This window comes from Lissotriton vulgaris, chromosome 1_1 (assembly GCF_964263255.1).
Source record: "Lissotriton vulgaris chromosome 1_1, aLisVul1.2, whole genome shotgun sequence".
Lineage (NCBI taxonomy): Eukaryota > Metazoa > Chordata > Amphibia > Caudata > Salamandridae > Lissotriton > Lissotriton vulgaris.
The window spans coordinates 420,305,248-420,328,611 of NC_141685.1; the positions used below are offsets into that span (position 1 = coordinate 420,305,248).

The 23,364-nt window shown below is 41.2% G+C and overlaps 1 protein-coding gene across 1 annotated transcript in view; it reads right to left on the reverse strand.

Moving 5' to 3' along the window:
* The window catches only part of C8B (complement C8 beta chain), a 313,544-nt gene that overhangs the window by 83,402 nt on the left and 206,778 nt on the right, over window positions 1–23,364 (reverse strand). Inside the window, exons 8-9 of the mRNA XM_086952797.1 lie at window positions 2,789–2,917; window positions 2,532–2,695 (exon numbers count right to left, since the gene is read on the reverse strand). Of these exons, the coding sequence (XP_086808923.1) occupies window positions 2,532–2,695; window positions 2,789–2,917 (293 nt within the window). The remainder of the gene's footprint in view (window positions 1–2,531; window positions 2,696–2,788; window positions 2,918–23,364) is intronic.

A 23,364-nucleotide genomic window follows, 5' to 3' on the forward strand; every position in this document is an offset into this window, starting at 1 on the left:
TAACACTGGACATTCCAGGACTCTTCGCTGACCCCAACCACGTCTTCCCGGGACACTGTTTCTCTCTTTCAGATGTCACTAGCTGCCACGGTGTTTATGTGAACCACTATTCTCTATTTCTATATACTTTTCTACGATTTTACCATTTCCACATTTACCCTCACACTCATTTTGCTAAAGTGACTCGAATAAAACGTGAGTGCTGAAAGAGAATTAATATTCATTCTGTTGTGAATTCACAATTTTCCTTAGGACAGAGTGTCTCCTCGGTTTCACAGGTTTATTACTGCAACTTCCAGGGCAGCAAAGCCACACATTTTCACCATTTACTCGTACAGTTTCCGAAAAATGATGGTCCCAATGTTTTTTGAAAATGGCTGAGTACCATTGAACGCTATCGTGGGACACTATGGTAAGTGCCCCTTTACCATGGCACAGTTGCTGCAGACTGCGTTAGCAGAATATATTTTTCCTTGTATAACATTTATAACTTGTCATCCTTTTTTTTAGTCATCTTATTTCACTTGTACTCTTTTTTTCATTTGGACACATGCAAGTGCGAAGCTAATTTCCAAGGTTTCTCATATTCAAGATGGGCCATCCGTGCCTCTTCATTCAAGAATACGCAATAATGCTCATTTCTTCCAAAAGCATGTTATACAAGGAAAAATATATTCTGCTAACACAGTCTGCAGCAACTGTGCCATGGTAAAGGGGCACTTACCATAGTGTCCCACGATAGCGTTTATCATTTACTTCGTGCCACTGGAGCTGGGCACGACACCATTGAGCACGCCTGGATTGAGTAAAGTCTTGACAATGCGGTTGGATTTTAACAAAACGAGGAGTGCAGCCCACCCCCCACCATGTTATGAGTACCATTGAAGTCATTCACCCATGGATTATGGAGTGTAACAAATTGGCAGGACAGTGGTGGAGACACTTGGTATTGTGTAGACACTCCCATGTATTTCTAAAAGCTTGAAGAAAACTATTCTGATGAAATTATAAGACACTATCACTCACACAAAGGACAAATGAAGAAGAAACTACTGTAGAAAAGAACCCTTGAAAGCAAATCCTTCTTTTTATGATTTCACTGATTGTTTTGGGGACTTGAGGTATCTCAGAGGTGAAAATAAACTAAATACACTTTGTAGAAAGGCAGTTAGAATAACAAAATTAAGCAACTTCACAATTTCATTACACCGTCTATTTGGAAAACATTGCATTACTTTCTTTGATTTATGTAACATGCAACAAAAACAGTGTAGACTTCTCCAGGATGAGAAGATTTTTTCAGCTGTGTGAATTCTGAAGTGTCAACATCAATAATTTTTGCATGCAAAAATTGTATTCAGTTTTGACAGGTTTTGGCAATGCTTCGGGCCATATACTATAGCGCTATATCAAGATAAGCACTTTATACGCTTTATTGGGTAATGATTTTTCACAGTGACCGATAATGAGAAAGAAGGGTGAGCAGCATGAGAAAGCAAAGCATCAGTCAGGTTTCAAAACTTTGACATAACAAATTTGATCGATGTATCGATATTGAAAGAAACTTTAAGGCATATTACCAACAAGTAGCGATATTTATCGCTAAATAGGCTTAGCGACGATATTTTTATCGCTGCCTATCGCTGGATATGTTAGCGGAGAAAACATGCTATTAGCAACCTTTTTCTCCATTGTGCTAAAATATCCAGTGATAGCGGCGAAATGCGTGAATATCGCTGAGAATACAGCGATATTCACGCATTAGCGATGAAATGCTCTTAGCAATGTTATCCACCTCCCATTGGATAACATGGCTAAGAACTGGTCCGGGCAGGTGTTAGTATTTGGAGATATTCGCGCTTAGCGCGAATATTTCCAACACTACGCCTGCCTTGCTAATAGGCGATAGCAACGTTAGCGGCTACTTTCAGTCGCTAACTGGTTGGGTACGCCCACTTTGTATGTCATACGCGATAAATATCACTGACATGCAAAGCGGGCCCCAAACCGCTCGCTATCGCCCACAAGCTGTCGCTAACATCAGTTAGCGACAGCTTGCTAATAGGGCGATAGAATTATCGCCGCCTAAATCGGCGATAATTGCCTATCGCCCCCCCTTGGTAATATGCCCCTTTAATCCTTATGAGCAAGCCATTGAAGCCATCGCACTCTGGCATTCTGAGATTTCAAAGTCTACTAAACTCAAGACGATACTTAAATATAGTGTTAAAGAAAATATCAGTTCATGTCATTGACTATATATCTTAAGAAAACAAACACACGTTTATAAAGCTGGTGCAATATTAAATATACAGATTTATACACCAAAAAATCTCTAGTGTGGTTTGTTGGGTAGACTACCACCCAAATGAGGTAACCATGTTTGAATTATGTTATTCCCAAACATTTTAATAAAATAATGACATTAACAAAAACAAGTTACTCTGGAGTGCACAGGCACAGTGGCACTGAAATGAAAAACTCTCATTAACTCACATATAAAACATTTCAAAACAATATCTACACAATACCTTTACTTTGATGATATCAGGATTGTACTGCACTGCATCCCCCCACTCCTGCATCAGATCTGCGGTTGGTAGGTTCTTGTAAGCAAGTGCTGTGATGTGCTCACTTGCTCCACCTCTAACAAGAACCACAAAGTCTTCGACAAATTTTTTATTATATTTGCTGTCTGTGAAATATAGTAAAGGAGAAAGTATTAAACCACTTTCCTGAACGATCAAAAAAGAAAAGTCTTGTATACAAAATATAATTTTTTGCTTACCTCCTACTTCTTTTAGAAAACCTTCACATGAACCACCGGACATTCCTACGCTCACGTAAACCCCTTTAATGTTTGCTCCAATGTTGAATCCAGCTTGTACACAGGACTGGATATCACTGAAAGTATATCCTTAAAGAGAAATACATAGAATCATGCATTTAAAACGTATTTTAATGTGCAAGTTGCTTTTAGCTCTCTTATTCTAATTTGACTCTTCGTTGAAGTGTTATTATTATTTGTAACATCCGGGCACAGACATGAAAAACTTCTTCTTTCAACGTTTAGTATATTTCAGTATCCTTGACTAAGTCACTGCTATGTTTTGTAAATTCCCTGGAAGAGTTATCCACGTAGAAATCGTTGGCACCTCGTTTTAAATGCAATTCACACCTTCATTTCAGCTTCTTTTTTTTGTATGTTCTTATATAGCGCTCGAATCACCAGGAGGCATCTCGGCACTTGCCTTGGGAACCCGTCCTGGCTTTTTCCCTGTGAGATAGCCCCTACAGGGCATCCCCAAGGTGAAAGCCAGACATCCCGCTGCAGGGGGGGGGGGGGGGCGTTGTGGAGATTAAGCAAGCTTAATGCCCAGAGTTGCAGAGTGTGAACCCATGATTAGGGCAGGCACCGAAGCGAGAATTATCAAGTCAGTGGACATTTGAGCTCAAGACCCTGCCGCGTCAGGAATTGAACCCTGGTCCCGGGTCTGACCTCAGCTTCAGGGTCTGCCTGCTCTAACCGGTGAGCCACACTTCTCCACTTAATATCACCCGTACGTCTCATCCTCTCCACATGCCATTCAAGGACAAAACAGAATTTCTATCTCTCCAGATGTTATGGCTAGTATATTTCAGTATCCTTGACTAAGTCACTGCTATGTTTTGTAAATTCCCTGGAAGAGTTATCCACGTAGAAATCGTTGGCACCTCGTTTTAAATGCAATTCACACCTTCATTTCAGCTTCTTTTTTTTGTATGTTCTTATATAGCGCTCGAATCACCAGGAGGCATCTCGGCACTTGCCTTGGGAACCCGTCCTGGCTTTTTCCCTGTGAGATAGCCCCTGCAGGGCATCCCCAAGGTGAAAGCCAGACATCCCGCTGCAGGGGGGGGGGGGCGTTGTGGAGATTAAGCAAGCTTAATGCCCAGAGTTGCAGAGTGTGAACCCATGATTAGGGCAGGCACCGAAGCGAGAATTATCAAGTCAGTGGACATTTGAGCTCAAGACCCTGCCGCGTCAGGAATTGAACCCTGGTCCCGGGTCTGACCTCAGCTTCAGGGTCTGCCTGCTCTAACCGGTGAGCCACACTTCTCCACTTAATATCACCCGTACGTCTCATCCTCTCCACATGCCATTCAAGGACAAAACAGAATTTCTATCTCTCCAGATGTTATGGCTAACACTTTTACCAGCACATCCCTCCTTCGTGTGCGCTAGCACCTGATAAAACATCGCCTTTTAATAATGTTCTTTGCTCCAAAAACTATGCTCCATAATCTTCTTTTATGGAGCATGGCTTATTTATGAATGAGATGAATCATACTCTAGATGCACAAATTAAATATTACATCATTGACATCTTTCTCCTAAGAGTAGAGGGTCTTAAAACAAACTGGCGTCAAAACACTATGAGGCCACTGTTAAACTTGGCACTTTTTGCAGGGCGTACCAAAACCTTTTGGCTTCACCACTCCTGTTTTGCTAAATTCGTTTTTGTTGACTTAAGGACTCTGCACACTTTACCACTGGTAGCCAGTGTTTGTGTGTGCTCTCTTCTTTAAACATGGAAAAAGGCTGACACAAATATGGCACCATTTATTTACATGCATGTCCCTATTTAGGTGGTACTACATGTACCCAGGGCCTGTAAATTAAATGCTACTAGTGAGCCAGCAGCACTTATTGTGCCACCCACTCAAATAGCCATTTAAAAATTGTATTAAGCCTGCCAGTGTAGTCCGTGTGTGCAGTTTAAACTGTCATTTCAACTTGGCAAATCAAACGTTTTGCTAAGACTAAACCTGCCTTTTTAAGTCATATAAGTAATCTCTAGGCACTAAACAGGCCTTAGAGAATGCTGCAATGTATTTAACCCTTTCTGTGTGCTCGACGGCCAGGAGCCATCGTGCGCAACGGTGTTCGTGTGCACAGGACGGCTCCCGGCCGTCCTGGCACATGACACCGGAAATCACTCTGGTGCAGGCACCAGAGGGATTTAATTTTCATCCCCAAAGCCTTTGGAGCTGGGGAAGAGCTTCCCCAGCTCCCGAGGCCCCCGCAGTTTCTATAAATTGACGATCAGCATGTAGTTCGCGCTGACGTCATTTCATAGAAACCAAAACTGAAATGAGCCCCAGGAGGGCGATCCCCAAGCAGGGATCACCCACTAGACACCAGGGAGGGTGGAGCGACACCTTGGGCAAAGGTCTTTGCCCCCCCAAAAAATGGTCAAATTCAGTATTTCTGCCCCCCCACCGGGGGGCAGAAAGTCCACTGGACGCCAGGGATTTTTATTTTGGCATTTCAATGAGGGTTCAATGAGGGGGTTTGGCATGCCTATGTTGGGCGTTGGCATGCCCAACACAGGCATGCCAATGCCCCCACCCCTCACCACAACTACAGCCTTTCTTCCCCCCTCTGGGGGCAGATGAGGGCAGTTGCCCCAATCTGCCCCCGGGGGTATAAAGTCCACTAGACACCAGGGATTTTTTTGTGGGGTCATTTTAATTGGGTGGGGTCTGCTCAAAACAGGCAAGCCAATGCCCCATTCACTCACCACAATTACAGTCTTTCTGCCCCCCCAGAGAGCAGATGGGGCAGTAGCCCCCAATCTACCCCCGGGGGGAAGTTAGCCCCCTAGATGCCAGGGATTTTTTGGGGCCAATTTGAATTAGGGTGTAGGCTGCCCAAAATGGTCAAGCCAATGCCCCCACCCCACAACAATTAAAGTCTCTCTGCCCCCCTGGGGGGCAGAAAGCCCACTAAAAGCCAGGGATTTTTTTAGGGGCAAAGGTAATTAGGTAGAGGCTGCTCAACATGGGCATGCCAATGCTCCCACCCCCACCAAAATTACAGCCTTTCTACCCCCCGGCAGAAAGCCCACTACAACTCAGGGATTTTTTTTTCTTTTCATGTAGGGGTGGGGGCTGCCCGAAATGGGCATGACAATACCACCACCCACCCACAGATAAATTCCAGTCTTTCTGCCCCCAGGGGGCAGGTGGGGGCTATGGCCCCTGATCTGCCCCTAGGGGGGCAGATAGCCCACTAGGTGTCAGCGATTACGCTGGCTTTTTTAAAAGTAGCCACAGTTTTTCTGCCGCCCTTGGGGACATATTGGGGCAAACAATCCCCCCCCCCCCCGATTCCACCCAGGGCAGCAGAAAGCCCACTAGGCACAGAATTCTTTGTAGCAATATGCCTACCTGTGGATGTCGGGCCCTAGCGCAGGTGGCACATAGGGAAACCTATCAAATATGTACATTTTTTAAAACTACACACCAAGGGAAATCCAGGATGGAGTGACTTGTCTGGCTCTCACCAGATTCTGTTACCCAGAATCCCTAGCAAACCTTAAACTTTAGTTTAAAAAAAAAACACATTTTCCCCTTTCCCCACATTAATGTGGTGCAAAGTTCTGGAATCTGCGTGCATCCACATAATTCCACCCATTCATCATCCCCCAAAGTCTTCTGAGAAAAATGGTACCTTACTTGTGTGGATAGGCCTAGTGCCCATGACAGGAAATGACCCAAAAAGCAACGTGACACGCCACATTTTCACAGAGAAAACTGACCCTTTTTTTTTTGCAAAGTGCCTAGTTGTAGAATTTGAACCCTAGATCTGCCGGCACCTAGTGAAACCTAGCATACCTACATATTTTAGAAAAATAGACACCCAGTGAAATCTAGGATGGGGTGACTGGACTGGCTCTCACCAGGTTCTGATACCCAGAATCCCTTGCAAACCTAAACATTTGTCAAGAAAAACACATTTTCCTCACATTTCTGTGATGGGAAGTTCTGGAATCTGCATGGATACACAAAATTCCACCCACCCCACGTTCCCCAAGGTCTTCCAAGAAAAATGGTACCTCACTTGTGTGGGTAGGCCTAGTGCCCATGACAGAAAACGGCGCAAAACACATGTATACATTTTCCCAGAATAATTGCCATATACCCGGTACATAATAAAAAACCATTGCAAGACACTGCTTAGGTATTGGGTCTGGATTTGTCGGGTTCTTGATGAACCTACACGTCCTATATATCCCTGCAACCAAAAAGGTCCAGCGGATATAACGGTATATTGCTTTCAAACAGAAGAAGTTACAGGTGAAAACGTTGACACAAATGGCTGTTCGTTGCAACTAATCTTTCCTATATTTAACTGTTAGTTTCTATAAGGAAACCTTGAAGGATCTACACAAATGACCCCTTGATGAATTTAGAATCTTGTCTACTTTTCCGAATTGTATAGCTTTCCAGGATCCATTCTTGCTTTCATACCCATTTCTACCATTAACTGGAAGAAGGTTGAAAGCAAAGAAAATAGCAAAAATAGGCTATGTCCCGGTAAAATGCCAAAACTGTGTAAACAATTTAGATTTTCTGTCCAAAGTCTGCCCTTCCCTAAAAGCTGGAAAAATGCTGATTTCAGCCTCATAATCCCTTTTTTGATACCATTTGCTGGGGAAAAAACAGACGCTTTCATTTGCAGCACTTTTTCCCAAAAAACCTACATTTAGATGTATTTTGGCTAATTTCTGGATCCCCTCCAGGGGAATCCACAAACTCTGGGTACTTTTAGAATCCCCATGATGTTGGAAAAAAAGGACGTAAATTTGCCATGGATACCTTATGTGGTCAAAAAGTTACAGGGGCCTAAACCGGAACTACCCCAAATAGCCAAAAAAAGGCCTAGGACAGGGAGGGAAACGGCCTAGCAGCGAAGGGGTTTAAAAGTTGGATATATCTACGTCACACAAGCAAAATACCAATGAGGCAGATGCTCACATCTACTACATCACCACCTACACAATGGGAAATAGGAAATCTAAATACAAGCGAACAACATATCACAGGACATTCAAAACGCACTATAAGTTATGAAGAACATGTTGGAAATCACAGTAGGGACTCATTCTAAAGTCGAAATCAATCATGTGTCTGTGAACAATCTCCAAGGAAAGAGTAAATGGAAAGCTACGCCATTATCAAACAGACAGAATCAGCCATACAAGAATCTTAAATATCTATCTGAGGAGGAAATCCATGCCCTACTCCTTTCTTATGAGTCCACTTCCATAACTAAAGGCGAGGAAATTAGATCAGTCATAAGCAATGCAAATAGAACATCACTGCCTAAAACCCGAAAAATCTATCTGAACAACTCAAAACAAGTCCAGTTAACCAATAATGGTCAAGAAATGAACTTGGATAAGTCAGGGAAACCACTTCTTTGCCTACTGCTCAACTGCCATTCTGCTGTAAAACATGCCTCAGAAATTGCTGCCCACATCATCAATCAGGAAATAGATGTGACAATCTTGACAGAAACATTGCTTAATGAGTCTTCTTCCCGTCACATGGGTTTACTGGTGCCTCCACAGTATAACATTGTGAGGTTAGACAGACTACTAAAAACAGGAGGTGGTATAGCTTGCATACATCGCTCTAATATCTGAGTAAGCCTACTTCATTCCGACCCTCTTGAATCATGTGAATACCGCGGTCTCGCTATGAAAATCAAAGATAATCAAAGATGCAATTTACACGCACTCTACCACCCACCAGGAAATAATGCTTCCTTCATTGGCCAGCTAATGGAGATCATCAACGCGAACTCTAACATTCACACTAATGATATATTCCTAGGTGATTTCAACTTACACTGGGACGATAATAATGACAAACAGGTCAACGTATTCAAAGACTTCTTAGAAGACTTAAACCTTAGTCAAGCATGCAATCTGCCAACACACTTGAAAGGGTCGACACTAGACTGGGTGATCGCTAGACTTAAGACTACTTCAATTCACTCAATTGTTCCATGCGACTGGTCAGATCACCATGCCATACCTTTCTTTATATCAACTATAAGAAAGAATAAGACCAGGCAAGCTGTCAAACCTAAACAATGGATTAGGGACACCAAAGACTCTTATATTGAGCAATTAATATCACAATTTGAGAAGGATCTTAATCCACCCAACAACCTGATGAACGTTAGAGAACTCACAAACCACTACAAAACATCAATGACGAATATAATCAATTCCACCATGCTGCTGAACTGAAAATAATTACAGAAAAAATATAAAAATCCCTAGTTTAATGAGGCACTAAATGAAGAAAGGCGGAAACTGAGACTAGCAGAAAGAAAATGGAGACTACACCCTTCTTCCCCACAGCTAAAAACTCTTAGAAAAACTAAAAATGACTATAACAAAAGCATTATCGGATCCAAGAAGGAATATTTTAGATATGAATTGGATGATGCTAAAAACAGACCAAGGAAACTGTTCGAGATGTTGAAACAACAATCAAATAAATTGGCCAAAACTGCTCAGGAATCAGCTAAAACCCATCTGAGCTGCAAGGAATTGTCTACCTTCTTCACAATCAAACCCAACTCTCTAGAAAGGGAACTTAGGGTGGCAGCGAACAACCTCCCTAACCTGTTATCCTCACATACTGATGTTCCCATGCACACCTCTCAAGATATGAAGAAAAATAAAGCACAGTGGTCGACCTTCAAGTTATATGACCAGAACTCCATTGCCAAAACTCTCTCAGAAATCAAACCAAATAACCACTACAATGACCCCCTCCCAGCAAAATGCTTGATAAGAATCAATCACATCGTCTTTCCCATATGGACAAATATAATCAATGCATCGCTGTCTCAAGGCACCATACAAGAATGCCTAAAAACAGGTCAAGTCTTCCCCATCATTAAAAAGCCAACAGGAGACCCAGCAGACCCAAACAACTTTCGCCCAGTGACCAATATTCCATTGCTAGCCAAACTACTTGAAAAATGTGTGCAACAGCAACTGAGCCACTACATCACTAATTTCAGGTTACTGGATGATGCCAATCTGGATTCAGACCAGGGCACAGTACAGAAACAGCGATTTTGCCTATAGTGGATGATGCTCTACAGGCCCTGGATCACAATGAAACATGTCTTCTAGTCCTTCTAGACCCGTATTCTGCGTTTGACATGGTTAATCATGAAAAACTACTACTAGGATTGAAAACAGGATGGGAATATGTGGAATTGTACTGAAATGCTTTAAATCCTTCCTACAGAATAGAACACAAAGATTCTTGGTAAACCAGGCGCTATCCACACCAAGCCCTAACTTGATTGAAGTTCCACAAGGATCAACATTATCCCCTTCACTATTCACCCTATATATCGAACCCCTTACAGAAATTCTCCGGAACGCAAACATTTCATATCACATGTACGCAGATGACACGCAGCTCTACATCAAGATCTCGTCGGTGGAAGAGACCAAGACAATGAATGAAGCCCTGAAAATGTTGCTACAATGACTAACCATCAATCATCTGAAGTTAAATGCGCCAAAAACTGAATTTCTATTAATATCCCCTCCAAAAAACTCAGCAGATGTGAAGGAATAGACCAAACTGATAAGATCGCTAAACTGCACCCCTATCCCAGTTGACTCTAACAAATCTCTAGGAATAATGCTTGATAAGAACCTAGACATGAAAGCCCACATCATCTCAATGGCAAAAAATGCTAGTTTTCACCTGAACTTAGAAAAGTGAAACCACTCATTACTACGTTGGACCTCAAATTGGCAGTTCAGTCCTAAGTCATATCAAGGATTGAATATGGATGTAAAACATTAACAGGTCTCCCTAAAATCTCTACAACACCACTAAAAGCCTGTCTAAATGCAGCCGCAAGACTCATTACAAGCTCAAGAAATATGATCACATTTCCCCACACCTGAAGGCTGTGAACTGGCTTCCATATGAGGCCAGAATTCAACTTAAACTGCCATGTATTACCCACAAAGCGATCCACTACAAAACAAGTCCGTAGTTCAGAAAATTGAGTTATTCAGTGGAAGCAGACCATCCAAGAATGCCAGAGACCTGCTGCTGAAGCCTCCTATCTTTCAGAAGAAGAAAACGTACAACAGATGGATGGATGGATAGGTTTTTATATAGCGCAATATCACCGCCAGGTCTCAAAGCGCTTTGCATTGGGAACCCGTCCTGGTTTTTCCCTGTGAGATAGCCCCTACTGGGTATCCCCAAGGTGAAAGCCAGGCATCCCGCCGCGGGGGCCGTAGTGGAGATTAAGCAAGCTATTGCCCAGAGTTGCAGATTGTAAACCTGTGATTCGAGTAGGCACCGAAGCGAGAATTACCGAGTCCGTGGACAATTTGGGCTCAAGACCCTGCCGCATCGGGAATTGAACCCTGGTCCCGGGTCTGATCTCAGCGTCCGGGTCTGCCTCCTCTAACCAGTGAGCCACACTTCTCCACTCCACTCCACTCCAGATCATTCGCCGGAGCGGCCCCCAGAATCTGGAACTTACTACCTCCTAATATTAGAAAAATTCCAAACACGTCAACATTCAAGAAGGAAGCAAAGATCTTCCCAATGAGCAAATTCCTACCCTAAACATGGACTGCTCATCATCTGTATAGTGGTTGTTCACCAGACACTGCATAGTCCTGTCAGATATGGAGGTACGATACACAAAAAGAACACAAAGACATTTAGATCGGATGAAGGTGCTGACACCAACAGACCATTAACAAATGTAAGGATAAATTACCAGTTAGTTGCAAAGACCCCTCAGACTATACAGGACTACAACTTTGGGACATTAACTGTAATATTGTGGTAAAAGATACGAAAGGAGACATCGGATCCTTTGTATAATACTATGGATATAAATTTGTAAATTTAACTGATCTTAATTTTGTTGTTGTTGAAACTGATATGAAAGGCACGAACCAGAACCTTATGTATATTATTATGATATACAAACTGTAATCTAAACAACTCATAACATGTAACTGTGAAGCATTCTGATACCCTCGGGTCATGTTTGCGCTATACACAACTCTATAAATAAATAAAGTTTCCACTGTCCTGGTAGTGAATAAATCCTAAATTTGTTTTTTTACTATTGCAAGGCCTACCTCTCCCTTAGGATAACATTGGGTTACATTTTTTCTCTTAATAAGTAATAATGTTTGATTGGAAGCAGGTAGGAAATTTATTTTAGATGTCTGAAGAACTGTCATTTAAAATCTTATTCTAAAGTGAAGTCAGATTTTAAGTCACAATTCTGAAAATCCCACTTTTAGAAAGCAGGCATTTGTTAGTACTAACATTTAGTTCCTGCAGATTGTTCCTGGGTCACATCACTAGGCGTTGTTGGCAATTGGCATTTGAGTAGGCCGCACAGTAGTAAAAAACAAATTTGTGGGTTTTCACCACCAGTACATGTAAAACTTAAATATACATGTCTAAAGTTTTCAATACAGTGCACCCTGCCATACCCTGCCCTAAGGAAAGTTTAGGGTCCACCTATTAAAAAGGGAGTTTTAAGACCAGTAAGGGGTTTCATTTTGTAAACTTGAATTGTCAGTTTAAAACTGCATATATGCTGCAATGGGAGGATTGGGGCATATTTTAAAGGGTTTCTTAAGTGTGTTAGTAAATAACTGTTGCAAGCCCACTAACACCATTTAATATACCAGTCCTGGGTACCTATTATACCACCTTACTAGGGACTTATAAGTAAATTAAATATGCCAATCTCACCATGTTTTAGGCAGTGAACTCACACATTTTAGGTCTGGTTAGCAGTGGTAAAGTGCACAGAGTGCCAACAAAAAAGAATTCAACAAAACAGGAGGGAGGAAGGTAAAAGGTTTGGCAGAGAGAGCCAAGTCAGGCATCAAGCCTTTGGGGTAGTCTTATTTTTTGCTTTCATAATAGACATGGAAAGCCCTGATTAGATATTCTTCTCTCGCCTATTTCATGCTGCTCTGGCAAAAATGTACAATACGAATCACTTCTAATATTAAGAAATTACCTTGTTTCCTATAACACTTCATACTGTGTTTCTGTCATTTCAAAGTATTTAGATAGCATGTTACTGTTACACAATTTAATGCACTCAACTTATTTACCACAGAAGGTTAGCAGTCTGAGTTTGCTTTACTGTTATTCAAATTTGTTACTTTCAGATTTGAGCTCTCCCCTAATAATAACCATGTATTCTTGGAAAAACGCAATTCCAGCTGGACCCCTTTATATTACGGAAGAACATTACTTACATGCATTTGCACAATATATTTACTGTGTGCTCTCACTCTATTAATGTAAAGTGAAGCACCAAACATATTTCTAGAGTGTATTCACTGTTGAAAGTAGTCATTCATATAGGTTTGTTCTCTAATGTTCTCATTATAATGTTACAAACTGTAGTTCATGTTCACATTAATACTTGTGCATTTCAGGTTATCCTGATTTTACTGGAATGTCATTCTTATGTTCTCATGTATTCATTTATTAATGTTTTGCATTTATTCTATAATTGCACATGCACCTATAAGTATGTATTTAATGTGCACGCTGACTGTTTTAGTAAGTTAGCTTAACCAAAGTTCTCAATCATATAAGGACCGATGTAGGTAAATCTCATTTACCGACTCTAGAATACCGAATTTTATCAATTCGGTATTCTAGATTCGGTAAATGAGATGTAGGTAATAATTCGGTAATTTTCACCGAATCGGTATGATTCGGTAATTACCGAATCAGTATTTACCGATTCGGTAATTGCCATTGATTCATATGGTAATGTCAATTACCGAATCGGTAAATACCGATTCGGTAAAATTACCGAATTGTCAAGGGGGACAGGGTGTCACTTTGACACCCTGTTGCACCCCTGATTCTGGCTTGTGTGCCATGTGACACACATACATGCCCTTAGGGCACAGATGTGCACGTACACAGGAATTCGTTATTTACCATGAAATAGTATTTCATGGTAAATAACAAATTCTTAAGGGCCTGTGGCATTGTTTTCAGTGCCACCTACATCTAGATTTACTGATTCGGTAAATTTACTGATTCGGTATTTTACCGAATCGGTAAATATTAGGCCCCCTACATCTCAATCTCCAAATACCGGTCAGTAATGGACGAAATCGGCCTATTTGGCGATCTACATCTGGCCCTTGGTCCCTAACGTTTAACTTTAAATGTGAAAGTTTTGATTGTGCTGCAGTATTCTGTCTTTGCAGGTGTGTTCACATTATCTCATAGTCAGTGAAAGGCATATTGTGTATTAGAGATAGTGAGGTCCAGGTGGAGAACTTTTGGCAAGAATGAGAGGTGTTAAGGAACTAAGAGGAGACTCCTTCCTGTTCTAGACGTATCAGGAGCAGGGAGACATCCAAGGTCATCCTGATGTTGAACCCATAGGATGGGAAAATCGAGTGAAGTTGCCAATTTCTACTGCTAAAATGTGGAAAACAACGGGAGTCGATGACGTTGACTTCTCGAATGATCCGAGAGGTTAGTTGATGTTCACCTTGTTAGTCTTTAGGGAAGTTTTTCTTGGACCTTTTATTCTCTTTGTGTGGTAATATGTGGTGCATTCTCCTGATTTGGAGAACTTCTACTGAAGTCTCCACCACACTGACACCTTCCTGCTATCCAGGATTTGACTAGGTTTCCCAGTTTCCCCAAATTAGGTTTATGACTTGTTTGGGCTACTTTAGATTTATTCGTGCATAGACAGGAGGATCAAAACCTGTGCACAGATCATCACATTTTATTTCTGTGTTGCTGCAACTGAATTTCTTGTATACTTTATGCTACTAAGACTTAATTTAGTTTGACACTTTGGCATACCTGTGGTGATTTTGTATCTTTACAATATGTTTTTGAGATTTATATATATATATATAAATATATATATATATATATATATATATATATATATATATATATATATATATATATATATATATATATATATATATATATATATATATATATATATATATATATATATATATATATATATATATATCAGTTTGGCCCTCAATTTGTAATGAAACCTACTTAACCTTACTTACTGATTCCTGGTCTATAATGTGTGGCTAAATGTACTACATGGTAGATACAATTGTTTGATTGCTATTGCCTCCCCTTTACCTTTCAAGCAACTAAAAAAGATTGGTAACAGGATAGATGGTAAGACCAGCCCAGTGCTCTAGCATTCTGCTAACTTTATATATTGTTGAGTAAAGAACATAGGATTGTTTTCATCATTCTTCTCTGACAGTTACCCCAGGGATCAATTTAGTAAGCTGGCTCGGTCAATAGAAAGAACGTTTATTTTTACAACATTTCTTTATAAGATTTTATGTAGCACCAAGAGTGCAAAACTGATACAATGCATAATCACATTGCAAAACTGGTAACCAAGTCCTAGTCACAGGGCAACTACACAACACATCCCACTCTGGAATGAAGCAATAGGGAAAATTAAAAGAGCAATGATATCATGTGAAAACAGTAGTGCAACTTTTTCCTAAAAAAGATTATCACTCCCATATCATTGTATCACCCCACATCCTCAGTAGGGTCGGTCAGAGGGACTGACCCATCATCAGAAACATTACCCCAACCAATACTAAAAAGGAACCACATAAACCATCTTTCCAACCCTGGGTCAGATCAGAGCAACTTGTGAGCCCGCAGGGGACATGAGTTTCTCCAGCGTCTCACCTAAAATCAGTGCTTCTGCGCCCAGTGGGACTGCAGCTGTGGTTTCAAACCATTCTCCGGGTGGCAACAGGTGTGTGAAGGCTTAGGTGTGCTCAGCTAGTGGATTGGCCGATGTTAGGTGGTGTGCACCATTCATGAGACTTCGGTGTAGGGGAGCAGTGGTCACAGGCGGCTCCGAGGTTCCGCTGGGATTGGCAGGCCTCAGTGCGGATTTGCTTTTGGGTCATCCCCAGCAGGGTCAGCACTGGCTGGGTGTCCCTAGAGAAGCAATCTAAAGGCTTGACTCCTAACGGGCGATGCAGAGGAAAGAAACACGAAGAAGCATGCAGAAGTCACATGTGCCCAAGAAAGTCAACTGAGCAGGTGGCAGAAAACCCAGTGCATCCCCCAAACTCACCCCTGTTGGTGGGAAAACAAAGAAAAAAAGGTTAGTCCAAACAGGGAAAGGGGGGACTGTGGAAAGGAGATGCTGGAAGTGCCCCAATTAGATATGCCTTAAGAAATTAGAACATTGGTTTAGTGGTTAATTACTTTCAAAAACCAGCCTAGAATCTGCCCCAGAGCACTTGGGAGAACATGGAGTGTAAGTAGGGGGACAAAAAAGTTTTCAATTTGACCTTACTGGATAAAAACACTGACTCGGCCCGAGTTCTCTTATTGTGAAGGACTCTTTAGGCACAGAAAATAAAAAGACAGAACTTTAAAAAGGTTCTTAGCGAAGGAGTAATTTCATAATTACTCCTTCACTAAGAACCTTTTTTAAAGTTTAGGCTAAAGGGGCTGACAGTAATACAGCTCCTTCCCCCATGCTTAGGGACTCAAGCAGGCTCACGCAAGAAAAGGGAAACACCCTCCTAATGAAGACAGATGAACAGGGAGCGAGGTAGCCTCCTAACAGAACTTTAAGTCATTAACAGATTTCAGGTGCTTGGGGATGGGCCTGAAAATACCTAACAAATGGAGAAGAGATGATCAATCCGCAGTCTCAACTGCAGAGCCCCGGATAAATAAGGACTGTGATAATCAGCAGGGTGCTGAAAAGTTACTAGCTGCTCTAACAGCCGAATTCAGCGTCAAGTTTGCAATATCAGAATGAAATCAGGGGAAAATTCAAGAGGCCTGCAAAACTTTAGAAGCTAAAATGACCTCATAACGGATAGAATTTGCACGATGGAAGCACTTACGAGGGAGGTTTAAGTCAGTTGCAAATTAATCCAAGTTCTAAAAAAAGGGGACAAGGGCCTCCCTGATAAAATAGAGTCTCTGGAGAATAATGTGAGGTTCAATAACATCAGGGTCCTAAGTATTCCAGAGGGTTTAGAAGCTGAGAACATCAAGGGCTTTGTCATAGGCTTATTTAAGGAATGTATTCTCTCAAATGATATTACAGAGCTCAAGGTAGATGTACAGAGGATCCACCAAGACCCCTTTTTAAAGAATTTAAATAAAGAACAATCCCGGAAAATTCTGATTAGCTTTAAAACTCACTATTTGAAAGAGCGGGTTTTATCTGAGGCCTTAAAAGCAGGAAGTTTTACCAAAGGGAACTAGACGTTTAGTGTTAGGTCAGACATCTCTAGTATCACACAAGATAGACAGTGGGAGCTGGGTAAATACATTACAGAAATAAGAACATTAGGTGCCTCAGCCCAAATAAGATTTCTAGCTCCACTGAGAATCATGTGGAACAATAGGATGAACAACATAAGGGAGATAGGAATCCTGGTAGAGCAGATGTAGATGCTGCAGAAAACAAAAATAGTAAAGGCCTGGTGAAGCACAGAGCTCCAATGGGTAAAGAAGTTCAATATACCTGAATTAGTTTCAGAGAGGGTTTCACAGGGAAGGGGGTGGTTTGAATTGGGCACATAAGGATGAATTTTACTGGGTGGGGAGCATGCGAGGAAAAAATATACAAGAGCCCTCGGTTATTGAAATTTAGATCAAAGAGATGGAAGTATAAGAAAGGCACAAATATAGCCCTCTTTAAAATAAAATGCCTGACTGGGCAAATTATACTCTACTGAAGGTTTTAATGTGGAATGTAAATGGTCTTAGGGTAGATAGTAGGAGGAAAATCAATTTTCAATACTTGAAACAATCCGATTGCGACATCATAATGTTACAAGAGATCCATCTAATGCAAGATGAGACTGAAGTGGGTCGAGGAGTCAGTGTTTACACATCAATCATGCTGTACAAAGGGAGTGGCTATATTGATTTTAAAAAAATCTATCAAAGCTGTAATAGGCAGATGTATGGTGGATTTAGGGGGACAATGGTTGGTAATATGTGCATATTAGGGTTTTGTGGAGTATTACAGGCCAAATATTGACGACCCTGCATCTATTCAAGCCCTTTATTCTCAGCTTTTGGAGATTAATATCCCTATAATAAATGGAGGTGATTTTAATGTGCTATTGAATCCAGATTTAAATAAATCCTCCAAATGTAAAATAGTAAACTCCCCAAAAATGAAAAGGCACATGAAGATGATAATGGACGATCTAGGTTTGACAGAGATATGGAGAGAAAAGACTAAAGGGATTAGACTCCTAGCCAAAACCACACCTTCTGCAATACAAAGATTAGGTAAAAAATGTTAGGAGAGTGAAGCATTTTCCTGAACATCTTTCCCATCACTCCGTTTTCCAGCTAGAATTACAGTTGGATAAGGTTTTAGCCCTTATATGTGGACACTTACTAGAACACTATTATTGGATTTAAAGCAGCTGAAAAAGGATATTTTTAAATTTTTTTGAGCTTAATAATAACTCAGCTTCTAAATATAATTTGGGATACATACAAGGCCTATATTAGGGACAAGTTAATAAACTTGGCAGCAAAAAAACATAAGGAGTCAAACTGTAGGAAAAAAGATTTGGAAGATAAAATTCCAAGGCTTTAGAGAGAGAGTATTACAACCAAATGCTCAAGACCTGGCCATTAAAGATAATGAGGTTAAATTGCACAAGCTGATTTAGTCGACTATCTTGACAGTATATTACGAAATAAATGGGAGGCGAGTAAATTAGTTCATTATGAATATGGAGGGGGATGGGGAAGTTACTTGTCTTGAATTTGAGAGTAGAGTATTCTAAAAACATAATCAGAGAGAAAGTATCTAAAGAAACTGGCAGACAATATACAGGGCTCAGATACAAAACTAGCATTCACTGACTTTTTTCAAGAACTATTCAGAACATCTCTGAGATGCAGTTAAAGGAATATCTTAGTGACACTACAATGCCCTTGCGGAAATCTGAAATTTGATTTAAAGCAGACTCTTAACCAGAAAATGAGTCTGGAGGAAGTGAAGGCCGCACTAAACAAGTTAAAGAGAGGCATCTCTGTTGGCTTGGATGGCCTACCCGTTGAGTTTTACAAAGTGCTGTCTAATGAATTTATTCAATTTTTGGCAGACTTGGTAGGTGGGATATTTTCTAAGGGCCTTGAGATTCCACGATCTGGGATGAGGCTGCTGTTAATCTAATTTTGAAACAGAAATAGACCCTAAGAGCTGCAAGTCATATAGACCGATTTTCCTACTTAACTGTGATAGTAAATCTATATGTAGATTTTTGGTTCAAGATGATCAGAAGGGCTTCATCAAAGCATGCCAGTTGTATGAGTTAACACATGATTTGGTAGATGCTATATCTATGGCTATAGACAATACATTGCCATTACCAGTCCTTACATTTGACGCTGCAGAGGCCTTTGATGGAGTAAGTTGGTCTTTTTTACATCACGTCATCCATAAATTTGAACTGGGTGAGAATTTTGCCAGAGCAGTTAGCTCGATATATAGAAAACCAAAAGCCAGGTTAAAAGTGAATGGGAACCTGACTAAACAGATTAATATAGAGAGCGACAAGATAGGGGTGCCTCCTATCCCCCTGCTTTTTGATCTATACATCAAGCCACTCGCAAATAAAATAAGGGTGATCCAGGATATTATCCCATTAGAATGCAATGGCTGGCTGAAAAATTTAGCATTATATGCTGATGATTTAATGGTCTACACACAGGACTTTGACGGGTCCTTCCCTGCTTTACTACAAGCTTTGACCGATTTTGAAAGGGTTTCTGGATAACAAATTAATCAGCAAAAAAAACGAAATCATGACATGGAACACATAGTTGAAAAGCCCCCTTGTAAAATAAGAAATAAGATACTTAGTGGTCCAGGATTTGGCTAAGAGGACCCACGTCAACGTCGGGGAAAAAATGAGCAGGACTAGGATTTTATTAAGATCTTGGGGCAGTCTCCTGCTTTCAATTATAGTTAAATCCAACCTGGTAAAAATGTTAATCTTGCCAAAGTTTACCTTCATCTTTAGCATGGTCCCCTTATCCTTTAAACTAAACTGGATAATTGAACTAAAAGGAGAAATAATGAGTTTTATCTGGACATGTAAAGTAGTGAGGTTTGTCTGGAAGAAACTTCAAAGTTCCAAAACAGAAGGAGGCAATGCAGAGCCAGATTTCCGTCTATACTGCTGGGATTTATGGTTTCAGCATGTAAAATTCCTTTTGTCCAACTTTGCCTGTTTCCCTACTAGCCTCTAAGCCATGACAGAAAATCTTCTGTATGGAGGAGACGTTTTACTCTTTAAATTTAGGCATCCAAAGTGCTTCTTAAAGATCTTAAATGCTGCGTGTGGGCTTTGGTACCAGGTCAGACGATTTATGAGGATACCCTACTATAGTACTTTTGCGCCAATATGGAACTCACCCGGGACTTCAAATTGTTTACAAGACAATCTAGCAGTTCCAATAATTGATGCAGGAATAAATACATGGGGACACATTATTGAATATAATAATGTATTCTCCTGGGAGTCTCTGATTGCACCAAGAAATCAAAAACTAATTTAAGTACTACCAACTATTAAGTTGGGCACTTGGTCTAGGCAAAGATGGGGAAGGAAACAGAGTGTGTGGATGATGGCAGGTCCTTTAACATCAAGCAGAAATCAAACAGGTTTTTTGCCTTTGAAGTTAGCTGCACCACGGAAAGCATTAATATGACACCGACCTTTTCTGGTTCCTACATTTTCAGGCCAAAGTTAGATAGAATGAGAAAATTATTGACTTTAAAAAGAAATTATTACAGCCACTCCAAGCACAACAACACAAACACAGATCATTTTATGTTGCCAAGGGACCAGCTTCAGCAAAGGAGACCCTTTATCAAGGTAGGGTTCATAGTCAGGATGTTCACCTTTGATGATAAATCCCAAATCACAAGTTCTAAGGGCACTCAACAACCACCAAAAGCCGGACTATTCCAAAAACAGCTAATTGCCTGTGGGGTGTCCTTTCCTCTACTATGCAGACCATTCAAAGACACTTGCAACGATCAATGGGCGATACAGAGTGTAGAAAAAGAATCCTTGCTAGAGTTCAACATTTTGGTTCTAGAATTTTAAACTTGCTTACCAAAATGCCAAATAAAAAGATACGCTTTAACAGAAGAAACATACAGGCACATGCATCAAAGGAAAAACCGGTCACAAACGGGCTGATACACAGAAACATCATCCCAAATACAAAAATCGCAATTTAAGAAATCTCTAAATTGCGATTCCGTAAATTGCAATTGCATTTAAGGAATCCCAAATTGAGATCTCTTAAATGCAATGCAATAAAGTAAAACAATTAGCCATTTCGCTAATAGGAGTAGCAAATTACCATGAAGTTGAATTTCATGGTAATTTGCAAAAACTTTGAAAAATGCACTTTGGTGCATTTTTCAAAGTTTCATGTTGCGCACACACATGCCCTTAGGGCATGTGTGTGTGCAACATATGTGCACAGATCAATTTCAGGGTTGCAACAGGGTGTCATTTTGACACCCTTGCACCCTTGAAATTGCATGAACAATTTGTGAGTACCTACTGGCTCCATTTCATTCCTATGGGCCTAGAGGCCCATAGGAGGAATGGGACAGCATTCCTAAATTGCAACTAGCACTTTGCGAGTCACAATTAAGGGATGTGTAGGAATCGCTATTTTTATAGCGATTCCTACATGCATAAGCTTTTGTGATTCCTTAATTGCGATATCTTAATAATCGCAATTAAGAAATCGCAAAAGCCTACGTTGATGCATGTGCCAGATAGATACTACTGCAGGAAAAAACACATAATTCAAGTTCCACAAAATAAAAGAAGTACGGACATGTATTTTTTTTTTGTTTAAATCTTTTCATTAAGATTTTTGCACATTTTTAAGAAAACATACAGTCAGACCAGCGCTCAAGTGGAAAAAAAGAAAAGTGATTGCCCAGCAGCACGATGCACAATGCCCAATAGTAACAGGAAAAACAGATGTGTAAATTATGGCGAGCACATCAAATCATGAGTCAATATCCCTTGACAGGGCGGAGCAGTGCTGGTGAGTCACACCACCGGGTGGCATGTAAATGATTCAGGTATAGTGCAATTCGAACCCAACTGGGGACATAGGGTACAACATAATGAAGACAACGTTAGACAAGGAAGGGATAGGGGAGTCGCTTGAGACCTGCTGCTACATCTATTGCAGCCACGGGGGCCAAATCTGTCGGGGTCTAGTGGCAAGGAAGTTCTGGAACAGAAGGACTAAGTCAGCTTGGGTGTCAGTGCTACTCAACACTCCCGCCGGCCCTAGGTAACGTTTTCGGGTCCCCTGTCTTAGTGACCATTTCTTGGAGCTTGAAAACCATTGTGTCCCACTGAGGCGCTAGGGGGAATTTACGAATGACAAGTAGGTCCTCTCGACTTAGCACCACACCCTCTGCCTTAGCCCAGTTAGGCAGGGATCGGGGCCAGGCCAGCGGGTGAGGCGACAGAGGGGATTTCCATCGCTCGGTAATCAATCATATGGCCGTTATTATTAGACCCAGATCTAGAAATTGTATGGCAGCTTTATAACTTTTATTTCTGCTAAAGAGGTGCAATACTTGGGCTTCCCAATTAGGGGGAATGGCTCGGGAGGTGCAAGTTGCTAGGGTGATTGTCATATTGTTCCAGTAGGCAATCAAGACAGGACAACATCAGAGCATATGGAGAATGTCGGCATCTAACTGCCGGCAGCGGGGAGAAGCCGCATCTGTGCGGAGGAAGTACCTGTTGATTTGAGCTGGAGTAAGGTAAGCCCAATGTAGTACAAAGAATTGAATTTGTTGGAACCGCTGATTACGGGGAACGTAGGTCGGGCTACCCCGGAGGATAGCCCACTCTCCATCTGTAAATGCCCTCCCCAGGGCCACCCTCCCAATAATGTCGAAGCCGAGTGAGGTCCACCTCCGTGTGTTGCTGGATGGAAGATACAAACCAGTGTGTGAGGTGCCTTCCTGTCCCCATCACGTGAAGGTATTGCAAATGAGAAGAAAGATGTTTTTGTATAGCGCATGGCTACCTGGAGGCATCCCAGAGCTGCGGTGGTAGCTAGAGAAGCGTATGGGGGTTACGGAAATAGTCATGTTTTCAGAAGTTTGTGGAACGTCAGGTGATTGGCTTCCTGGCGGATGGAGAGTGGAAGAGAGTTCCAGAGCCTGGAGTTGTTGTAAGAGAAGAGGCGACTCCCTGTCTGGGTCCTCTTGATTCTGGGGGTTTCAGTCAGGTGCAGCTCATCTGAGCGGAGACTTCTGGTGGCTTTATAAGGTTTTATCAGAGTTTTCAAGATAGAAGGACCTTTGTCCTGAAGGTTTTTATGTGTGATGCAGTGGGCTTTAAAATATATTCTCTCTTGTATCGGGAGCCAGCGAAGCGA